Genomic DNA, 19,403 nt, shown 5'->3' with positions numbered 1-19,403 from the left:
AAGCAGGCTCCACGCTAAGCAGGGAGCCCTTTGAGGGACTTGTTCTCAGGACCCTGAGATCATGACCTAACTTGAAGGCAGACACTTTAACCGACTGAGCCACCCAGGCACACCTGATTCTTTTAATATTGAATAACATCCACAGCTTAGAAATTCAGTGTTATTAACCCATGTTTTTGGTTCCTAAAATCCTTAGCTTTTGAACCACCTAGTTTATATTTACTCTAATTTCCTTCGGGCTGTGGACCCATTTAGATTTTGAATGCTTTGTCTATAACCATTTTTAAAAGCTGCCACTTAATAAAGAAAAACCTAAGAGCAAAAAGCTTTTGCAATTTCACCTTGAAAAAAGTTATACTTCTTTCTTAAAGGACATTTTGATCATACTTCTTTAACTATTAATTTGTTACCCTTGTCACAGGTCAATATAGTATACACCCTGAGATGCTGAGAAAAGGGAAGTGGAGGTGATAAACTTAAAATGACATTGGATTCATTTCTGCATTTATATTAACAAGTTCATTTTTTAAATTTGGAACCAAATTAAGTATATCACTGTTTTCTCTCTTTCTTTTGCATTTTGTGATAGAAAGGGCTGATGAGTCAATTGTGTTAAGCTGTCTTTTCTCCAAGTAAAAATTAATTACAGGAGGCTTAGCAACTGGTTCCCTCGTTAAGAAAATCTTAATAATAAGATTATTATTAAGATAATCTTAATAAGATAAAGATAAGATAAATAATAAGATTATTGTTATGTGACATAATAAACAGTTCATCTTTGCAAGATTAAAATAAATCACTGGTAGTATAGAATGGTGAAAAAAGATGGAGTTTTTGCATCAATATAATTAGGTGACATTGTACCATTTTGCCTTATTACACTGTGGTAGAAATACAGGCTTTGGAATCTGTCTTTGGTACTAGATGCTTAGTAGGTAGTAAATAAGTAATGATTGTTATTTTTGTTGAGAATGTGGAAGAAGAGTCTGTTTTTATTTATTTTCTTTGAACTGAATTTATAGCTTATTTTTATATACCAGGAAAAATGTGAGGTTATCACCTTGGCATCAATTATCTCTTTAAAAGAACGATACATGTGCAGAGAAGAATTTAATTACTTTTAGAGAAATATATTCATTACTACTCTCCCTAAAGTAATTTTTTTTAGTGCCTCTCTTTTTGTTTCTTCCCCCCATAGAAATCTGATATCAGCATCAGTGATTTCTTCAGTGAAGATGATACTGTCCCTTCTAACAAAATGAACCAGTCAAAAGTTCTTGCTAAATCTCCTAAGGTTCTAGAGTCAGATGATCTTAAGTTGAAGAAAAGAGCAGCGGGCAAGAAAAATAGGTGAGCCTTTCCATGATTGCTTATTTAGAGGCAAAAGCAAAGATTATTTTCACAAAATCTCCTAAAGTAAAAAAAAAAAAAAAAAAAAAAAATCTCCTAAGTAAATGACCTGTATTTGCCCAACACTATCATATTGGTAAAGTGAGTTACAATAATTCATTAAGTATTAAGTTCTTAAAAGTGTAATAATATGAAAAGATGGATATAATAAAATGGTTAAGGGAGAAAGCAGAATTCTAGGTTGAATGTGTGCTGTACTACACTTATGTAGAAAATATGCATAAAGAAAGCAAATGAAAAGGAATATACAAAAGTGATGATAGTAGTTATATTAAAATAGTGGGTAACTGAGGTGTACTGTCTGTAGCTCTTGTAGAAAATCTAATTCTGTAACATCAGTTTCTATACTTGTATGGAGATAAACCTTTAGATTACAAGAATGTTTTTACATTTTTTTGAAATATCTTTCACTCTGGATTAGGACCAAAATTCTATTGATTAAAGTCATTTCTCAGTTCTTGATAACTTGTGAATTAAGATACTTGCTGCCCTTCCCCTTTCCTCTTCTTGCCTGTGCAAACTAGATCGTTTCATGTTGGGTCTTGGGCTACCTGTTTCACTGTCCATATGAACTCCTTTCAGAAATTTGGTTGAACAACAGATGATATCAGAAACTCCAGAAGATGCCCAAGTGATGACACTAAGTGTGGATAGGTTGGCCCTTTTGGGTAGAACACATTCAGTCAGAATCATCATTGAAACAATGGGAGTTCCTCCAGATAGTCCTCAGATGACCTCTGACAAAAAAAGCTTTTCTGGGAGACCACCTAAGCTGACGGCAACAAAAAGGCGGTACGTCTCTAACATGGAAAAGCTAAATTTGACATTTCTGAAAAGTGTGTGATGATAATAGTAATATAATAAATAATTGTATAACATTTTATGGTTTGTAAAGTACTTTCACATGAATCATTCAACAAAAATGCATTGAATTCCTCAGTAGGTTTCTTTTTTTCTTTTTTTTTTTTTCCTCAGCAGGTTTCAAGGACAATACTAGGTAAGTGTGAGAATAAAGGAAATTGAGACCCTGACTCTGTTTTTACATACTTTACAGTCAGCCAAAGAGAGAGACATTTAAATGGCTATAGGAGCCAAAATAGATGTTTTATATTAAAAAGTGCTGTGGAGGGGCACCTGCCTGGCTCATTGGTTAATAAGCATCTGCCTTTTGCTCAGGTTGTGATCCTAGGATCAAGTCTCACAACAGACTCCCTGCATGGAACCTGCTTCTCCCTCTGCCTTTGTCTCTACCTCTCTCATGAATAAATAAATAAAATCTTTTTTAAAAAATTAAAAATAAATAAAAAAATAAAAGTGCTGTGGAAAATTTGTAGACATACAGTGGTGATCATTTTCCAACCTATACAAATATCAAGTCATTGTTAGATGCTTGAAACTAATATAATGTTATATGTCAATTATGTCTCAATAATAGATAGAGTGAATGAACTATGGGAGCACAAGGAAGCTCTGTCTGACACGATTGGTGAAGGCATCAAAGAGGAGAGAGGTCCTTTGAGGGACCTAAGGTGCTGAAAATAGGGCCTTAAAACATATGTAGGATCAGACAGTAAATACGTTTGTTATTTGGTTTATGTTTTAATCACTTTTCTTTGGTTTTGATTTTTAGCACCTTCTTTGTGGAATATCACTTTCCTGTGGGCTTTTCTAAAGGTGGATTGGGAAAGACAACTTTGATCACCGAGGTCATTCGACTCGCCTCCAGTAAAATTACAGATGGAAGTAAGAGAAAGACAAGTTTTCTGTTCCTTAAATATTTTGGCTGTGGAAGAATTTTCAATCTCCAAATACTCATCTGACTTTTATAGTACCATAGTATCTTAGAGTTAGAAAGAATTGTGAAATGAATCTACTCTAATTCTTTTATTTTGTAAGTAAGGAAACAGGCCCAGAAGTGCTATGACTATCCTGATAACAAGGCACCAAGTCAGTAATGTACCTGAGACTAGAATGCAGAACTGTTGCTTATAGCATGTTTGCTCAACTATTGCGATTTTTCTTTTATTCCTTTTTTTAAAAGCTTTATCAATATATAATTCACATACTACATGATTTAACTATTGAAGTGTTTATTGAACCCAGTGAAGAATTTAGTGGTTTTTAGTGTATACAAAGAGTTGTGCAACCATCATAAAGTAATTTTAGAATATTTCCATCCCCTGAAAAGAAATCCCTTACTCATTAACAGTCACTCTTAATTTTCCTATCTCTACCCTTACCCACACTAAACAATCCCTGATCTGTTTTCTGTCTATCATTTTACTCATTCTGGACATTTCATATAAATGGAATCCTACAATATGTGATTTTTATGTAACTGGCTTCTTTGACTTACCATATTTTCAGATTTGACCTATGTTATGGCATGTTTCACTACCGTGTACCTTTTTATGGCTATCTAATGCTTTATTGTATGGCTGTACCACATTTGGTTATCAATTCATTAGCTGATGGTCATTTGGGTTGTTTCTGTTTTTTGGCTATTGTGGATAATGCTTTTATGAATATTTGTGCACTTTTTTGTATGGATATACGTTTTCATTTCCCTTGGGTATAAACCTAATAGCAGAATTGCTAGATCATATGGTAAGTATGTTTTAGCTTTTTGAAGAATTACCAGTTAGTTTTCATCAGCTGCTCCACCATTTTACATTCTCAGCAGCAATATATGGAAGTTTCCAGTTCTCCACATCCTCACCCACCCACACTATCATTTTTTATTTAGCCATCTTAGGGATTATGAGGTAGTATCTCACTGTGGTTTAGATTTGCATTTCCTAATGACTAAGGATATTGAGCGTGTTTTCTTGTGCTTATTGTCCATTTGTATATCTTGGTGAAATGTCTGTTGTAATCCTTTGCCCATTTTTAAGTTTTGTTACTGGGTTGTAAGAATTTTTTGTACGTTCTGGATAAAGACCCTTATGGGTTATATATTCTGGATATGAGGCCTTTGTGAGAGCTATGATTTTCAACTATTTTCTTACATTAACAGACTGGCCTTTCATTTTCTAAATACTATTGTTTATAGCACAAATGTTTTTTTTTTTAGCACAAATGTTTTAAATTTTGCTGTAGTCCATTATTTTTTTCTTTTGTTGCATGTACTTTTGGTATTGTATTTTTTTCTGTTTTAAGTATTTCTAATACAAAAAAAGCAAAAAGGTGTTATAATAAACATTTATGTTCCTGTCATCCAAAGTTATACAACTTTCTAACAGATTTTGCAAATATCTTTGCGTTGATTATCCAGTTTGATCCATAAATGGTTCATTAGCGTTGAATTTCCTCTCTGGGAGGTAATTTAAGAACTAAAAGATATGGTCTTAACTCTCCTACACATTCAAGTAATTTTCCTAGACAGCATGGTAACATTGGATTTTTAAATTTTTTTTTTAAAGATTTTATTTATTTATTCATAGAGATGCAGAGAGAGAGAGAGAGAGAGAGAGAGAGGCAGAGACACAGGCAGAGGGAGAAGCAGGCTCCATGCAGAGAGCCCGACGTGGGACTCGATCCAGGGTCTCCAGATCACTCCCTGGGCTGCAGGCGGCGCTAAACCGCTGCGCCACCGGGGCTGCCCTGGATTTTTAAATTTTTATTTTGCTTTGTTTTATTTGTTTTTTTTAACTAGATATAATCTATTCATTTGGTTCAAAATCTTTGTAGGCAATGCTGTAAATTTTGTATTATTCCTAAAGTATTTCATGCATAGATTAGTAAATGTATTTATCCTTTTTTGCCTTCCCACTTTTATCCAAGTATTAGTGTACCTTATGCACTGTTCTGCACCTTGTCTTTAACACCGTTATCTCAGCAATTTTTTCATACCAGGACCTAAAGAACTCAATCTTCCCAGTCCTTTATGACTATATAGTATTCCCTTGTATGAGTGTGCCATAATTTAAACACTCCTAATTGATTAATATATCACTATTTAGGTTGTTTTCATTCTCATTTTTAAAAACAGTGCTTCAGTAGAAAAATTTCAAATATGCTTCATTTCTTATTTGATGTGGGTATATCCAATACAATCATTAAAAATATTTACTTTTGGGATCCCTGGGTGGCGCAGCGGTTTGGCGCCTGCCTTTGGCCCAGGGTGCGATCCTGGAGACGCGGGATCGAATCCCACATCAGGCTCCCGGTGCATGGAGCCTGCTTCTCCCTCTGCTTATGTCTCTGCCTCTCTCTCTCTCTCTCTCTGTTACCATCATAAATAAATAAAAATTAAAAAAAAAAAATTAAAAAAAAAATATTTACTTTTTTCTACATTTTTTAAAAATTCAATTTAATTAACATATACTGTATTATTAGTTTCAGAGATAGAATTTAGTGATTCATTAGTTGCATATAACACCCAATGCTCTGGGATGCCTGGGTGGCTCAGAGGTTGAGTGTCTGCCTTGATCCCGGAGTCCCCAGATCGAGTCCCACATTGGGCTCCTTGCATGGAGCCTGCTTCTCCCTCTGCCTATGTGTCTCCCTCACTCTCTCGCTCTGTCTCTATCATGAATAAATAAATAAAAATTTTAAAAAAACAAAACCACCCAGTGCTCATTCCATCAAGTGTCCTCCTTAATGCGCCCATCACCCAGTTCCCCCATCCCCCTACCCACCTACCCTCCAGCAACACTCAGTTTGTTTCCTAGAGTTAAGAGTCTCACATGGTTTGTATCCCTTTTTGTTCTTATTTTATTTTTCCTCCCCTTCCCCTATGTTCCTCTGTTTTGTTTCTTAAATTCCATATATAAGTGGAATCATGTATTTGTCTTTCTTTGACTTATTTCGCTTTGCATAATACCCTCTAGTTCCATCCACATCATTGCAAATGGCAAGAGTTCTTTTTTTTTGATGGCTGGGTAGTAGTCCATTGTGTGTATGTGTGTATATATGTATATATATACATACATATTTATATGTATATACACACATACACATACATATACACACACACCCCATCTTCTTATCCATTCATCTGGTGATGGACATCTAGTCTCTTTCCATAGTTTGGCTACTGTGGACATTGCTACTATAAACATTGTACATATGTTAACAGATGTGTGATATATATATCACATCTTCTTTATCCATTCATCTGTAAATGGACATCTGGGCTTTTTCTATACTGTGGCTATTGTGGACATTGCTGCTATAAACATTGGAGTGCATGTGCCCCTTCTTATCACTATGGTTGTATCCTTTGGCTAAATACTTAATAGTGCAATTGCTGGGTCTTAGGGTGGTTCCATTTTTAACTTTTTGAGGAACCTCCTTACTGTCTTCCAGAATGGCTGCACCAGTTTGCATTTCCACTAACAGTGCAGGAGAGTTCCCCTTTCTCCACATCCTCACCAACATCTGTTTTTCCTGTGTTGTTAATTATAGCCATTCCGACCAGTGTGAGGTGGTATCTAATTGTGGTTTTGGTTAGAAAATACTTTTAAAAAACAATGCCTAAAGTATTCTTTGTTTACTAGAATACATTGTTTGACTTTCCCCATCACCTTAAAGGGGGATTTACAGGTTTTCATATGTTTATGTTCTGGCATACGCTTAAATTATTGACAGCAACAGAAGCTGCTCTGGAAGTTTGTTCAGAGCATTCAAGATCCTCTTGGCTCAAAGTATGTTTAAGGAGCTTTCACATGCTTAAAACTTATCAAACTCCCATCGCACGGAAAAATGTTGGATCTTTTTCTTAGACTTCCCTTCTATTTCCTTCTGCCTATATAATATCTGATGAGTTTCTTAAAACTGCCTATACAATATCTGATGAGTTTCTTTTTTTTTTTTTTTTTTTTTAATTTATGATAGTCACAGAGAGAGAGAGAGAGAGAGAGGCAGAGACACAGGCAGAGGGAGAAGCAGGCTCCATGCACCGGGAGCCCGACATGGGATTCGATCCAGGGTCTCTCGGATCGCGCCCTGGGCCAAAGGCAGGCGCCAAACCACTGCGCCACCCAGGGATCCCTGATGAGTTTCTTAAAACTTTTCTGAGCTTCAGTTTCCCCATCTATAAAATTGAGATACAGCAAGGACACAGTTCTGATATACATGAGTTGCAGTTAACATAGTACCTGCAAAGCAAGGACACAAGGAATTGATGGACAAATGGGATAATGAATATAAAATCATTAAACTCTAAAATGGTATGTAAATAGTAGTAGCTCACATTTACTGAGCACTAAACTACATGCCAAGAACTCTACTAAGTGTTTTATATACATGAACCTTTTCATTGATTTTCATACAAGATTTTATTTCTTTATCTAATGAGACAGACAGAGAGAGGGGGGGCGGGTAGGGAGGGGCAAAGGGAAAGGGAGGGAGGGAATCTTAAGCACAGGACTTAATCCTGTGACCCAGAGATCATGACCTGAACAGAAGTCAAGAGTCAGATGCTTAACCAACTGAGCCACCCTGGTGCCCCTTAACCTAGAACATGTTTTATTCCAATTCATGTGTTCTTAATCTGTATTGCTTTTAAATTATTATCATTGTTGGGCACAGTGGTTGAGTTTTCCCTGTGTCCTTCTGAAAAAGATCATACAGGCAGTGTGGAATAAGCATCAAGCCGGGAATTAGAAGACAGAGTTGTAGTTCTGTTTATACCACGCACTAATTGTATGAGCTTAAGGAAAATCCCCTTTTTCATCTGAGGCCCCCCCCTTAATACCTAGATTAGACTAGGTATGTTCAAAGTAACCTTCCAACTCTATTATTATCACTTCTAGTTCTTAAACAAAAACAAAAACAAAAAAAATCTTCTCTGGGACATTGTTTAGCCATTTATTTACAGTTTATTTCATTCTTGCCTTAACTCACTTTTTTTTTTTTTAAAGATTTATTTATTTATTCATTCAGAGAGAGCGAAGAGAGAGGCAGAGACACAGGCAGAGGGAGAAGCAGGCTCCATGCAGGAAGCCCGATGCGGGACTCGATCCTGGATCTCCAGGATCACACCCCGGGCTGCAGGTGGCGCTAAACCGCTGCGTCCCCGGGGCTGCCCAACTCACTTTTAATAATTAAAAAAAAAAGCCATGAGCTTAAGAAACCGAGAATTATGTGAGAAATAGAGTAATACAGTGTAAAAATGTACCTAGATGGTGAGGAAAAATCTGAATGAAATAGAGTTCTATTTGTACAAAAAAGATTTTTCAGTGTTCAAAGTGCTTTTTCATCTGTTACCTCAGTCCTTCCAACACCAATGAGATTGTAGGTATTGCTTATTTCCCTTCTCCTGATTGAATAATCAGGTAAACTGGTCCAATGGGTGTGGGGTTCCTGGGCCCAGACCTTTTGTTTACAGCTCCTATGTGGAGATCAAGATTAGGAGACCCAGATCTTGTTTATGAGTGCCAAGAGAAATATACAGAGTCAAGAATTAAGATGGCAAAGATGAATGAAATTGATCAATAAACCAAAGTGTCAGTTTGAATGAATACCACAAATAGCAATTTCTTCTGTAACTGGGCCTTTTATGAAGGTTTTCCAGATCCATTTTAAGGGTATAGAAGTGAGTGAATAGGAAGATCATTTTACAGGTGGGAAATTGTGGTAAAGTTGGTCACTGGTAAGTAATAGAACTGGAGCTTGACCTCCTATTCTTTTATTCTAATCCCAAAATCCTTTTTCTGTTTTTTAACTGTCTTAAAGCCCCGTAGCAGTGAGCACAAACTCAAATACTAACATTACTTTATTCCATTTACATTTATTATTACAGTAGAAATCCTTTCCCTTCTAAGACACAGACTCTACCCTGCCTTAACACTGCCAACTAACATCAGTACCTGATACCTTATGTAAATGTGACAGTAGGAGTCCCCTAGTCTTCAGCCAAAAAATAAACATTTTCAGTATTACAGTTTTTGATTCAATTCTTCTCTTCATTTAATCCCTCTTGTCCCACTTCTGGCCCACTCCCTTCTTTTTTTGTTATACTACCTACCTTTTGTCTTCTTAAAACAAATCCTATCACCTTACATCTTACACTTACCAGATATATCTCTTCACATCTTTTTTTTTTTTTAAGATTTTATTTACTTATTAGAGAGGGAGTGCACAAGAAGGGAGTCGGGCAAGCAGACTTCCCACTAAGCTCGGAACCTGACTGACTGTGGGCCTCAATACCAGGACCCTGAGATTATGATCTGAGCCGAACTCAGACGCTTAACCAACTGAGCTACCCAGGTGCCCCACACTGACTAAATTTCTAAAAGAGATTTTAGATCAAAAGGGAGGTGGGTGGTGTCAAAGCATGAATTGATGATGACTCTAGTTGGGTAGCCTGACATGTTCTTATGTGTTTGGTTCTCCTTACAGTGGTGAAATTCCAACAGCGATTTGTGTTTCCAGTACAATTTGGTGGCCCAATGATAGAACACTGGTGGAATTCCAATCTCACTTTCCAAATTTATGCAAAGAAAACCCCACAGAAAAAGGTACCTTTGACCTTTGCCTTACCATTTACACTAGGGAATTAGGATATACTTAAAATTATATTCCTACCTGTACTAGGAATTTCTCCAAACATAGCTTATTATTATTTCTAATATCTGTTTGCTATTTGTCAGAAGCCAGATATGCTAAAGGTACTACACCAATATACTACCAAATTTAACCATCACAAGTCTGTGAATTAAGTACATTATTTTCTTTATTTGTGGACAGAGAAACTGAGATTTGGTGAAGTTTAGTAACTTAGATCACTCAAGTTAATAAAAGATAAAGCGAGGCAGGATTCTATCTCAAGTTTTCTGGCTTTAGACCCTATGATCTTAACCTCTTCACTGTATTCCCTGCTACAGAGAGGGGACTATCTGGATTGATATAGATTATGAGCCTTAATTTGAGACTCTATTTCCTATTTTCAGGCAAAATATGTAGAGGTCCAAGATAATATAATGTAGATAGCAGTTTTGATCAGCTTATTCCAAGTTTATAAAATCCACTTGTAATTGGCACAGCATAAATCAATAAACTATGTTGTGAGCAGTTTTTAACTTCTTTCAGTAAAACTACATAGCCTTCCTAATCTTTGACCACCTCTTTGGTATGGAGAGCACAAAGAATGTATCTGGGGGGGGGGGGGGTGTTTTTTTTCAGAGGATACAAATAAGTTCTTTTTGGAAAAAAAATTTTTTTAAGATTTTATTTATTTATTCATGAGAGACCCAGAGAGAGAGAGAAAGTCAGAGACATAGGCAGAGGGAGAAGCAGGGTTCATGCAGGGAGGCTGGTGTGAGACTCGATCCCAGGACTCCAGGATCACACCCTGGGCCGAAGGCAGGCGCTCAACTGCTGAGCCACCCAGGCATCCCATTCGTTTTGGAAAATTTACCAAAATAGGAAGAGGTGGAAAAACACAATTCTACAACCTCAAGACTGCCTCTCTATAAACATTCCGGTATATTTACATTGAATCACCTAGCTTATGGCTTCTTTCTAATGAAAGAATTGTATGTGTTTTTTGCAGAGAACTTGAAAAAATAATTCTGAAAAAGCAAAATTGTCTAAATCCCAACACCAAGAAATAACTTTGCTAATATTTATGTTTCCCCTTTGTTTTTTTGTTTTTTTTTTCAAATAAATAAAATACATGTTTAAATCTTTGGCAGTATTAGGATAATTTTGAATATAGTTTTTATCCTGCTTTTTAAAAAATACATTATCTTTATAAATATTTGAAGGTTTACTATATATACTTAATACTATTTTCTATCAAGCATTATAATAAATACTGTTCTTATTATTTTAGACTTCTTGTAAACATCTTTTTAATGGCTGTGTATTATTGTATTGTAGCAATGTGCTATAATTAACTTAATAATTCTTGATTATTAGACCTCTAGCTGTTACCAATTGTTGATTTCAAAAATATGCATATTTATGTATAAGCTTTTTATGTATTTGTTATTTCTTCAGTATAAATTCTCAAGTGAAATTACTGGGATAAAGAGTGAATACTTAAAGCTTTTAATATTTACTGCCAAATTTGCTGTCCAGAACTATGTTACCAACTTATATTCCAAACTTCACACATTTATGATAGCCTGTTTCTTTATAACCTTGAGAGCATCAGATATATTAAGTTTTGTAATTCTTCCAGCTTAATGGCAAAAATTTGTATCATCTAGATGTTACTTTTTATTTTTAATAGTGAAGTTGAATACTTTTGTAAAGAACTAACTCTTAAAAATAGAAAAAGGTTCTCTTCCAACTTCTTGGTGACTCATGAAACCCCCTGTAATCTTCCAGAGAGAAGTAGTGAACCCGGAATGGGAACCAAAATATGACAGAATATAGGTTCCCACTTAAAGTTGCCTCAGTCAAATAGTTAAGCTATTTACTTCGTAAAATGTAGGTTCCTTTCTAAACTGTTCTACATTGTCACTTCAGTTAAAATCCCCTGTGGCTTGTCTTTAATTTAACCTAAATTCTTTCTTTCCTCCTTCTTTCAGCCAGAAGCCGTTGGATCTGCATCGCTGTCTTTACGAACTGTCATTCAGTCTGAGTTGCTTTCTTTCAGTGACCAGCTTCCAGTGCAACAAGACCATGGTCAGACTCCCCTGGGCCCCCTTAAGGTATGTAGGTCGACGTTCAAGTAGTCAAGTATTTAGGGAGCACATGTTACTGGCTGGCACTGAACGAGAAAATGAGGGTCTCTCCTCTTGCAGCTTCTATGCTGTGAAGGAAATAAACAGTACAATGTGAAAGTGAATACCTGGGAGGAAGTAGGGGATGGTGGTCAGAGAAGGTCTCTGTAAAAAAGTGACATTTTAGGTAAGATTTGAAGGAGAGGAAGAGGCCACAAGTAAAAAGTCGAGGGCAGATCATTCCAGAGAAAGGGAATGACACATGCAAAGGTCCTAAAGTAGGAATGTTGCCATGGGATAGTGAGCCAAGAGGGAGAATGGTAGAAAGTAAAATGGGACAAGCAGGCGGAAGCCATATCGTTCAGAGCTTTGTAGGTCTACATAAATTGTTTAGATTTTATCCTTAGAGCTGAGAACGAACATTGAAGAGTGAGAGTGACATCTGGTTTACATTTTTTTAAATTAATTTAATCTTGGGGAGAGAGATTGAGCACAAGTGGAAGGGGCGAAGGGAGAGAAAATCAGAAACAGACTTTGCGCTGAGCATGGATTCCAATCTGGGGCTCAATCTCATGACTCCGAGATCACGACTTGAGCTGGAACCAAGAGTCAGATGTTTAACCAACTGTGTGTGCCACACAGGTGCCCCTGATTTACATTTTTAAAAGGTAACTGTGGAGAATAGATTATAGGGATCAAGAGGAAAAATAGGGAGACTTGACATTAATTTAGAAAAGAGATAATTGATGGTCTGGACTAGAGAAGTGGCAGTAAACAAGGACAAAAGTGACTGAGTTTGTGGCCTGGTGGAATGAATTCTGATGTATAATTCACTGGAGAGAGAGTTCTTTCCTTGTATTCGGAAGCTCCAGGATTTCTTAGGTGGCAGAATTTGAATGTGTAGCTTCCATATGACTTTCTCTTATGACAAAATCCCCTTTGTTCTGATGAGCTTTTAAAATAATCACAGTCGGGATCCCTGGGTGGCGCAGCGGTTTGGCGCCTGCCTTTGGCCCAGGGCGTGATCCTAGAGACCCGGGATCGAGTCCCACATCGGGCTACTGGTGCATGGAGCCTGCTTCTCCATCTGCCTGTGTCTCTGCCTCTCTCTCTCTGTGTGACTATCGTTAAAAAAAAAATTAATTAAAGTAAAATAAAATAAAATAATCAGTCATACCTATGACATTTCCATGGCTCTCCATTATCCAAAAGATAAAATACAGGGCCCAGTATAAGACCCTAGGCAATCACTTGAAGCTTCCCTACCAATAGCCATGTCAAACTGTGTAAAGAATCAATAAGGTATCGTGCTGGTTCATACCTCCATACTTTTAATCTTGATTTTCATCTGCTGCCTCTTTTTGGAAGCCATCTCTGCCTAATTTCTGATCTTCTTGATAATAAATACCATTTAGTTTTAAAGACTGATGTGATTGTCATCATGAAAAATTAACATCACACTACTCTTTCACCATCAAAGTTTTATTTTTTGTTTGCCTAGTTCATTCTAGACTGCAAAATTAAAATCAGAAAGGAGGAATTAATAGAACTGATGAACTAGAAATTTTTCTGTCCTGGCTGTGTTGAGAGAAGTAGTGTTCTAGATAGTTTGCTGTCCATATTTAATAGAGTGAGAGAACTCTGCTGTAGGTTTTAAATAAAGGGAACAGTGTGTCCCTTTTATCTCTAATAACTTCAAACTTAGAGAAAAATAGTACAAAGAACTCACATACCCTTTACCTAGACTCACCAATTACTAACATTTGTCACATTTGCTTTATAATCATCTACCTCCTGTCTCTCCCTTTCTCTTTTTTTCTTTGTCTCCCTCTGCACTGCCCCCCACACCCACACACAATTTTTTTCTGAACTATTTGAGAATATGTTATAGGCATCATGCCTCATCACACCCCCTAAGTTCTTATATTTCCTAAGAACAAGGACTTTATCATATGCAACACTGTACTGGTATAAAAATCAACTTAACATTGATAATGGCTGTAGTACATATGCATATTCTACCAACTGTGACAGTACGTCCATTTATAGAATTTTTTTTCCAGTCCAGGGTTATCTATTAGATTTGTCATCTCTCTCTAATCTTGAGTCTGGAACAGTTTTGCAACCCTTCTTTGTCTTTCAGTACTTTGATATTTTTTAAAAGTAAGGCCTATTATTTTGTAGAATGTCCTCCATTGGGATTTACCTAAATCACTTATCACTATAATGATTGTAAGATGATTTTCTGACTCTTCCCTTCCAAGTAGAATTGTATTCTACTATATAGAAGAGTTGTCCATTCTTCCATATTTATTTATGTTGGTATAGACTCATGGATTTTTGCATTATTCAATAGGTTATAATCCATTACATTATTCTTTTTTTTTTAAAGATTTTATTTATTTATTCATGAGAGACACACAGAGAGAGAGAGAGAGAGAGAGAGAGAGGCAGAGACACAGGCAGAGGGAGAAGCAGGCTCCATGCAGGAAGCTCAATGTGGGACTCGATTCAGAGACTCCAGGATCGTGTCTTGGGCCGAAAGCAGGCACTAAACCACTGAGCCACCCAGGGATCCCCACTATTATTCATTTTGATGCTCAAATTGTCCCAGGTTTGGCTAATATGAGCTCCTTTGACTGAATTCTGTATCCTTTCAATATGTTTCCATCCTTTTTTTTGAGCCTTTCCTTATTTTCTGGCACAAGATGATGTTCCATGCTCATCTTGTATCATTGATAAATCCTCTGTCTACTTTTTCTTAATCTTAATAAGGTAATGTATATATAGTCTATTAGTGTTCTTACTATTATGGTATTTGAGAATGAGTTGATTATTTTCTAATAATCTGATTTGCCTCTAGCTCCAGAATTCTGATTCTGACTTCAGAAGACATTCTTGCTAACTCTCTTCCTTTTGTGTTTTATAGGTAACCATAGAGCTTGTTATAGATAACAAGGATTTCACTGGTGTGAATACTAAATTAAATAGCAGTACCTCACATAGCCCACTTTGTGCTCTTACAAGTCTAGATAAGACACTGTCAGAACCTGGTCAATATGTTACCTGTACCAAAAATCCAGAGAACCTAGATCAAATTCATGAAGAAGCTGCAAAGAAAGTGCAGAATTTGGTGCTCCCCAACCCAAAGTCACCAAACCCTGTTGCACCAAATCCTTCAATGACCTTCGTAGCCGTGCCAGCCTCTGAAAATTCAGCAAATCAGACAAATGAGTCAGCAAAGGAGAGTGCTTTGCTGTTGCATGTGCTATTGATGGTGCCAGATGGGAAAGATTTCATTACTGGAGAATCTGACAAACAACCACCGTGCAACATTTATTTAAATTGCAAGCTTTTCAGCACAGAGGAAGTCACCAGATCTGTCATCGCATGGGGCACAACACAACCAGTCTTTAACTTTTTTCAGGTAACTTTGTACATATCAACTTTCCATATCCTTTAAAGATATATGGGGGCCTGAGACAAGTATGTTTCCCAAATCATAATTCCATTCTTTTGTAGAAACCTAGGATGTTCAGACTGGAAGAGACCTTTGTAATTTATCTACCATGCAGATCCATTCCCATTGTGGGATAGGAAGAGGAAAAGACATTGTCAACATTTTAAAACTTATGTCTTCATTTCCATGTGTTCTGTCTCAGTTGATATGGTTTCCCACTGTTTCTTTTGCCTGAGTTCTGAATTCTATTTTGCTTCCTCTAGAACTAAATTTCCCCTTTCTTTTCTGTATCTCCAACACTTTAAAAAATTTTTTCTCTCTTTTATTCCTCTACTTATTTCAGTACTTATCTTACTTGATTTCTCTGTAGGATTTGATGCTATTGCTTAGATTGTTTCCTTTCTTGATTTTTGTAACTCTACTCTTATTTTCTTCCTAAATCATTTTCAGTCTCTGGGCCAATAGGAAAAGAGTGGTAACCCAGCACTTCTTTCTCCCTTTCTCTTACCTCTAATTATTGGTGCTCCTTTTCAGTGCTCCTTGGCACTCTTCCAAACCAACCCTCTTTTCCCAGGGTCACTACTTCTATTCCCATAGCTTTAGCTATTATTTTTATGAAGATAACTTCCAAATCCATACCTCCATGTAGGCCAAACATTTCCAGTCAGGTTTCTGATCTCTCTAACTGCTACTCATTGTCCCAAGATGTCTCAAAAGCACTTAACACTTGACACCTAATGTACTTCCTGGCATATCAGAGGTATTCAGTAAAGATGTATAAATGAAAAAAGGAATTCATATGTGTCCAAATCTGAATTTATTATTCCTTCCAAATATGCTCCACCTCCTCCTGTCTGCCCTAATTCATATTGTAATCTATTCAGAAACCCAAGCAGAACCTGAGAGATATCCTTGACTCTTTATTACATAATTTTTCACCAAATCCAATAGATGCTGCAAACTTAATTATCTCCAGAATAAATCTTACCTCAACTCAACTGCCAGTGCTTTCATTCAGACTCTCTTTCCCATTCTGGATAGCCTTTAGTCTAGTCTGTTTCTGGTCTTTCTCTGTCTGTTCCTTTTTGTACCAACAGGAATGATCTTTCTAAAACGCTAATCTGAGTATTTTCCTCCGCTGCTTTAAACTTCGGCGATTCCCCAGAGCCTTCAGGATAGAGTCCAGATGTTTAGTATGGACTACAAGAATCTTTAAGAACTGACTGTCTCTGTACTTTTCCAGTCTCAACTCCTGTCACTCTTCCCTTCTCACTAGGAAGTCCAGTTGTGTTCAGCTACTTACAGTTTCATAAACATTCTCTTTTCCTACCGCTGTGTCTTTACATGTGCTTTCCTTCTGCCTTGTGTTCCTTTTCAACCTTCATGACTCCTATTAGGCAGAGCTTTTTATATGAGTTGACTTCTGCCTGTCCTTCAGAATTTAGGGTTACTTTCTGCCAGCAGCTTGCTCTGAAATCTCTCTATTTGTAGATTAGGTCACTATATTTCACTTTTTTTGGTTTCACAGAACAGAAATGTGCTCAGGGTACCTAATGTAATTGTAGTTTCAAGATGGATACAAAAGTAGGTCTGCTTAGGTTTCTGTGCTCTTCTGGTATCTTCCTGTCATCTTGCCATGCATCATTTCTGGTTTCATTCATTTTCCTTTCATGTTTTCTGTTGGTTTTATCATGGAGCTTATCTCTCCTCTGCTGATGCAGTTATACTACAGCTTTGGTCCCTTCAAATTGTGAGTGCTTGATTCTGCCATTAATTTAACTGACTTGCTCTTGGCTGTAGATCTCTGCTTCTCTTTGTGAGTTTCCCTTTCTCTTTTTTCTTAAAGCTTTTATTCATTCATGGGAGACACAAAGAGAGAGGCAGAGACATAGGCAGAGAGAGAAGCAGACTCCCTGTGGGGAGCCCAATGCGAAACTCGATCCCAGGACCCTGGGATCATGCCCTGAGCCAAAGGCAGGTGCTCAACCACTGAGCCACCCAGGTGTCCTTTCTCTTTCCCTTTCAGCTACCAGCTGGCTGGCTAGTTCTTGAATAATTTTGCACTGAAAATTCAAGTGAACTGTTGGCTTGTTATTTACCATGACATCGATTGGGCAGAGCTTTTTGCACTAGGCCATATCTATCCAGTCAATGAATTGGCTGCTCTTTGATTAGGTGTTCAACCCTTGTCCAGTTGGTAGCCATCTTTCTTTCAAAAACTTCTGTGGGATGGGCGGGGCAGAAAAAAAAATCTCATCAGGGGTCTACAAATGGGTCATTTTGCCTTACAAAGGCTTGGATGAGGGGATGAGGTGGGCAGGCACAGTGACTGACGTGTCTAACAAACTTCTCTGTGTCCTCAAATCCCTGTCTGTATGAGCTTTTCATCAGAGAACTCATACCATTTTGTATTTGGCCTTTATATGTTGGTCACTTAAACCAGACTAGCTTGTCTTGAGGATACAGAGTGGGTTTTATTTTAATGGTTTCAGCTTCTAGCACTGTACATGGCTTTCAGTTCAAATTAGGCATTCAGTTAGTACTTGTTGAATAAAGACATAAATTAATCCTTTCTCTCAGGTGTGAGGTTTTGTTTGGTTTTGGTTTTTGATTGCTCCTCTCCCCAGGTGATTCCTGTCTCTCTGTCTTCCAAATACCTGGAAAGGCTGAAGAATAATGTGATGGTAATTGAAACTTGGAACAAGGTGCGGAGCCCAGGACAGGACAAGTTGCTCGGGCTGGTGAAACTCCCTCTCCATCAGTTTTACATGTCATTCAAGTAAATAGGATCTTTTGAAATATTCTTTACTTTACACCTTTATCTTTGTATGGACTGAAGAGGAATTCTTTTAGTTTGCAAAAAATCACTAGCCCAATAATACCTTGGAGGACTTTTCTCAATTTCACCACAGTTGCTGCTTTTTTCTCCTATGTTAAAACAGTTTTACAGATATTGTACAGATAGAGACATTTCAGGCCCTATGCTAAGAAACTTACATACATCAAGTCATTTAATCCTCACAACAGTTTTCTAAGGCAGGTAACTTTTATTTCCCCTGTTTTACAGATGAGTTAACAAAGGCACAGAGGATTTAGATAACTTGTTATGTATATTATAAGTAGTAAAACCAGGATTAGAACCCAGAGAGTTCTACTGCTTCACCAAGAAGCTCTATTGCCAAAGTTTATCACTGCACAAAACTAATGGTTTAGTTCTCTGTCACAAAAACAGTACTGTTCGCTTCAGCTATTTGCCAGTGGGGTATCGATTTATCTGAAGGTTATTTCTGTCCTCACTGCAGACTGTTCATTTTTTGTTTTGGTTCAAAGTACTGATTTTTAATTATTTTAGCACTGACTTCTTTCCTAACAGCCTTCTTATGGCTCTGTGTTTTAAATGCTGTATTTTACATTTTGCAAAGAGCCCTCAAATTTGTGGGCCCTGTTTCACATGAGCCTTTCTGTAACCCCAGGAAATATTATCATTATCCTCTTTTTACAAATGAGGAAACTTATCCTTTAACTTGCTAAAGTCAGCCTTTCTGGCTTTCTTTTCATCATCTGCAAAATGAGGGTGATGACAGACCCCCTGTCTCACCTATGGCACAATTGTGACATTCTAGTGAGAAAATAAATAGATAAGCCTTCTGTGAACAGTGATATTCTTAAGATAGTAACATTGGAAAGCGTGGTCAGACTAAGGAGTACTGCTGGAATCATGCCCCTGTCAGTTGTAGGTTTTGGCTTTTTCTTCATTTTTAGTTGTGATATTAAGGTCCCGTCTGGTATTTCCCTTCCCTTCTCATTTCATTAGACCCCATTCTTTGCTGAAAGAGCATAAAAACAATAGTAGCTACTAGTTACTGAGCACTTTTATATGCTAAGTATTCTAGTTTGTATTTTAGATTTGTTAC

At 37.0% G+C, this 19,403-nt stretch overlaps 1 protein-coding gene across 9 annotated transcripts in view; it reads left to right on the top strand.

The window, feature by feature from the left end:
- The window catches only part of C2CD3 (C2 domain containing 3 centriole elongation regulator), a 146,267-nt gene that overhangs the window by 43,291 nt on the left and 83,573 nt on the right, over positions 1–19,403 (top strand). For all 9 annotated transcript variants that reach the window (XR_011995351.1, XR_011995350.1, XR_011995352.1 and 6 more), the window contains 7 exons: positions 1,199–1,350; positions 1,993–2,202; positions 3,041–3,153; positions 9,757–9,875; positions 11,895–12,017; positions 14,959–15,456; positions 18,117–18,268. Coding sequence is in view for 6 of the 9 variants with exons in the window: in XM_026010500.2 (XP_025866285.2) it covers positions 1,199–1,350; positions 1,993–2,202; positions 3,041–3,153; positions 9,757–9,875; positions 11,895–12,017; positions 14,959–15,456; positions 18,117–18,268 (1,367 nt within the window). In the remaining 3 variants the exon portion in view is untranslated. The remainder of the gene's footprint in view (positions 1–1,198; positions 1,351–1,992; positions 2,203–3,040; positions 3,154–9,756; positions 9,876–11,894; positions 12,018–14,958; positions 15,457–18,116; positions 18,269–19,403) is intronic.

Source organism: Vulpes vulpes, chromosome 11, assembly GCF_048418805.1.
Source record: "Vulpes vulpes isolate BD-2025 chromosome 11, VulVul3, whole genome shotgun sequence".
NCBI lineage: Eukaryota > Metazoa > Chordata > Mammalia > Carnivora > Canidae > Vulpes > Vulpes vulpes.
Note: the sequence above shows the minus strand (reverse complement) of the source record. Positions and strands in the feature narration are given on the sequence as shown.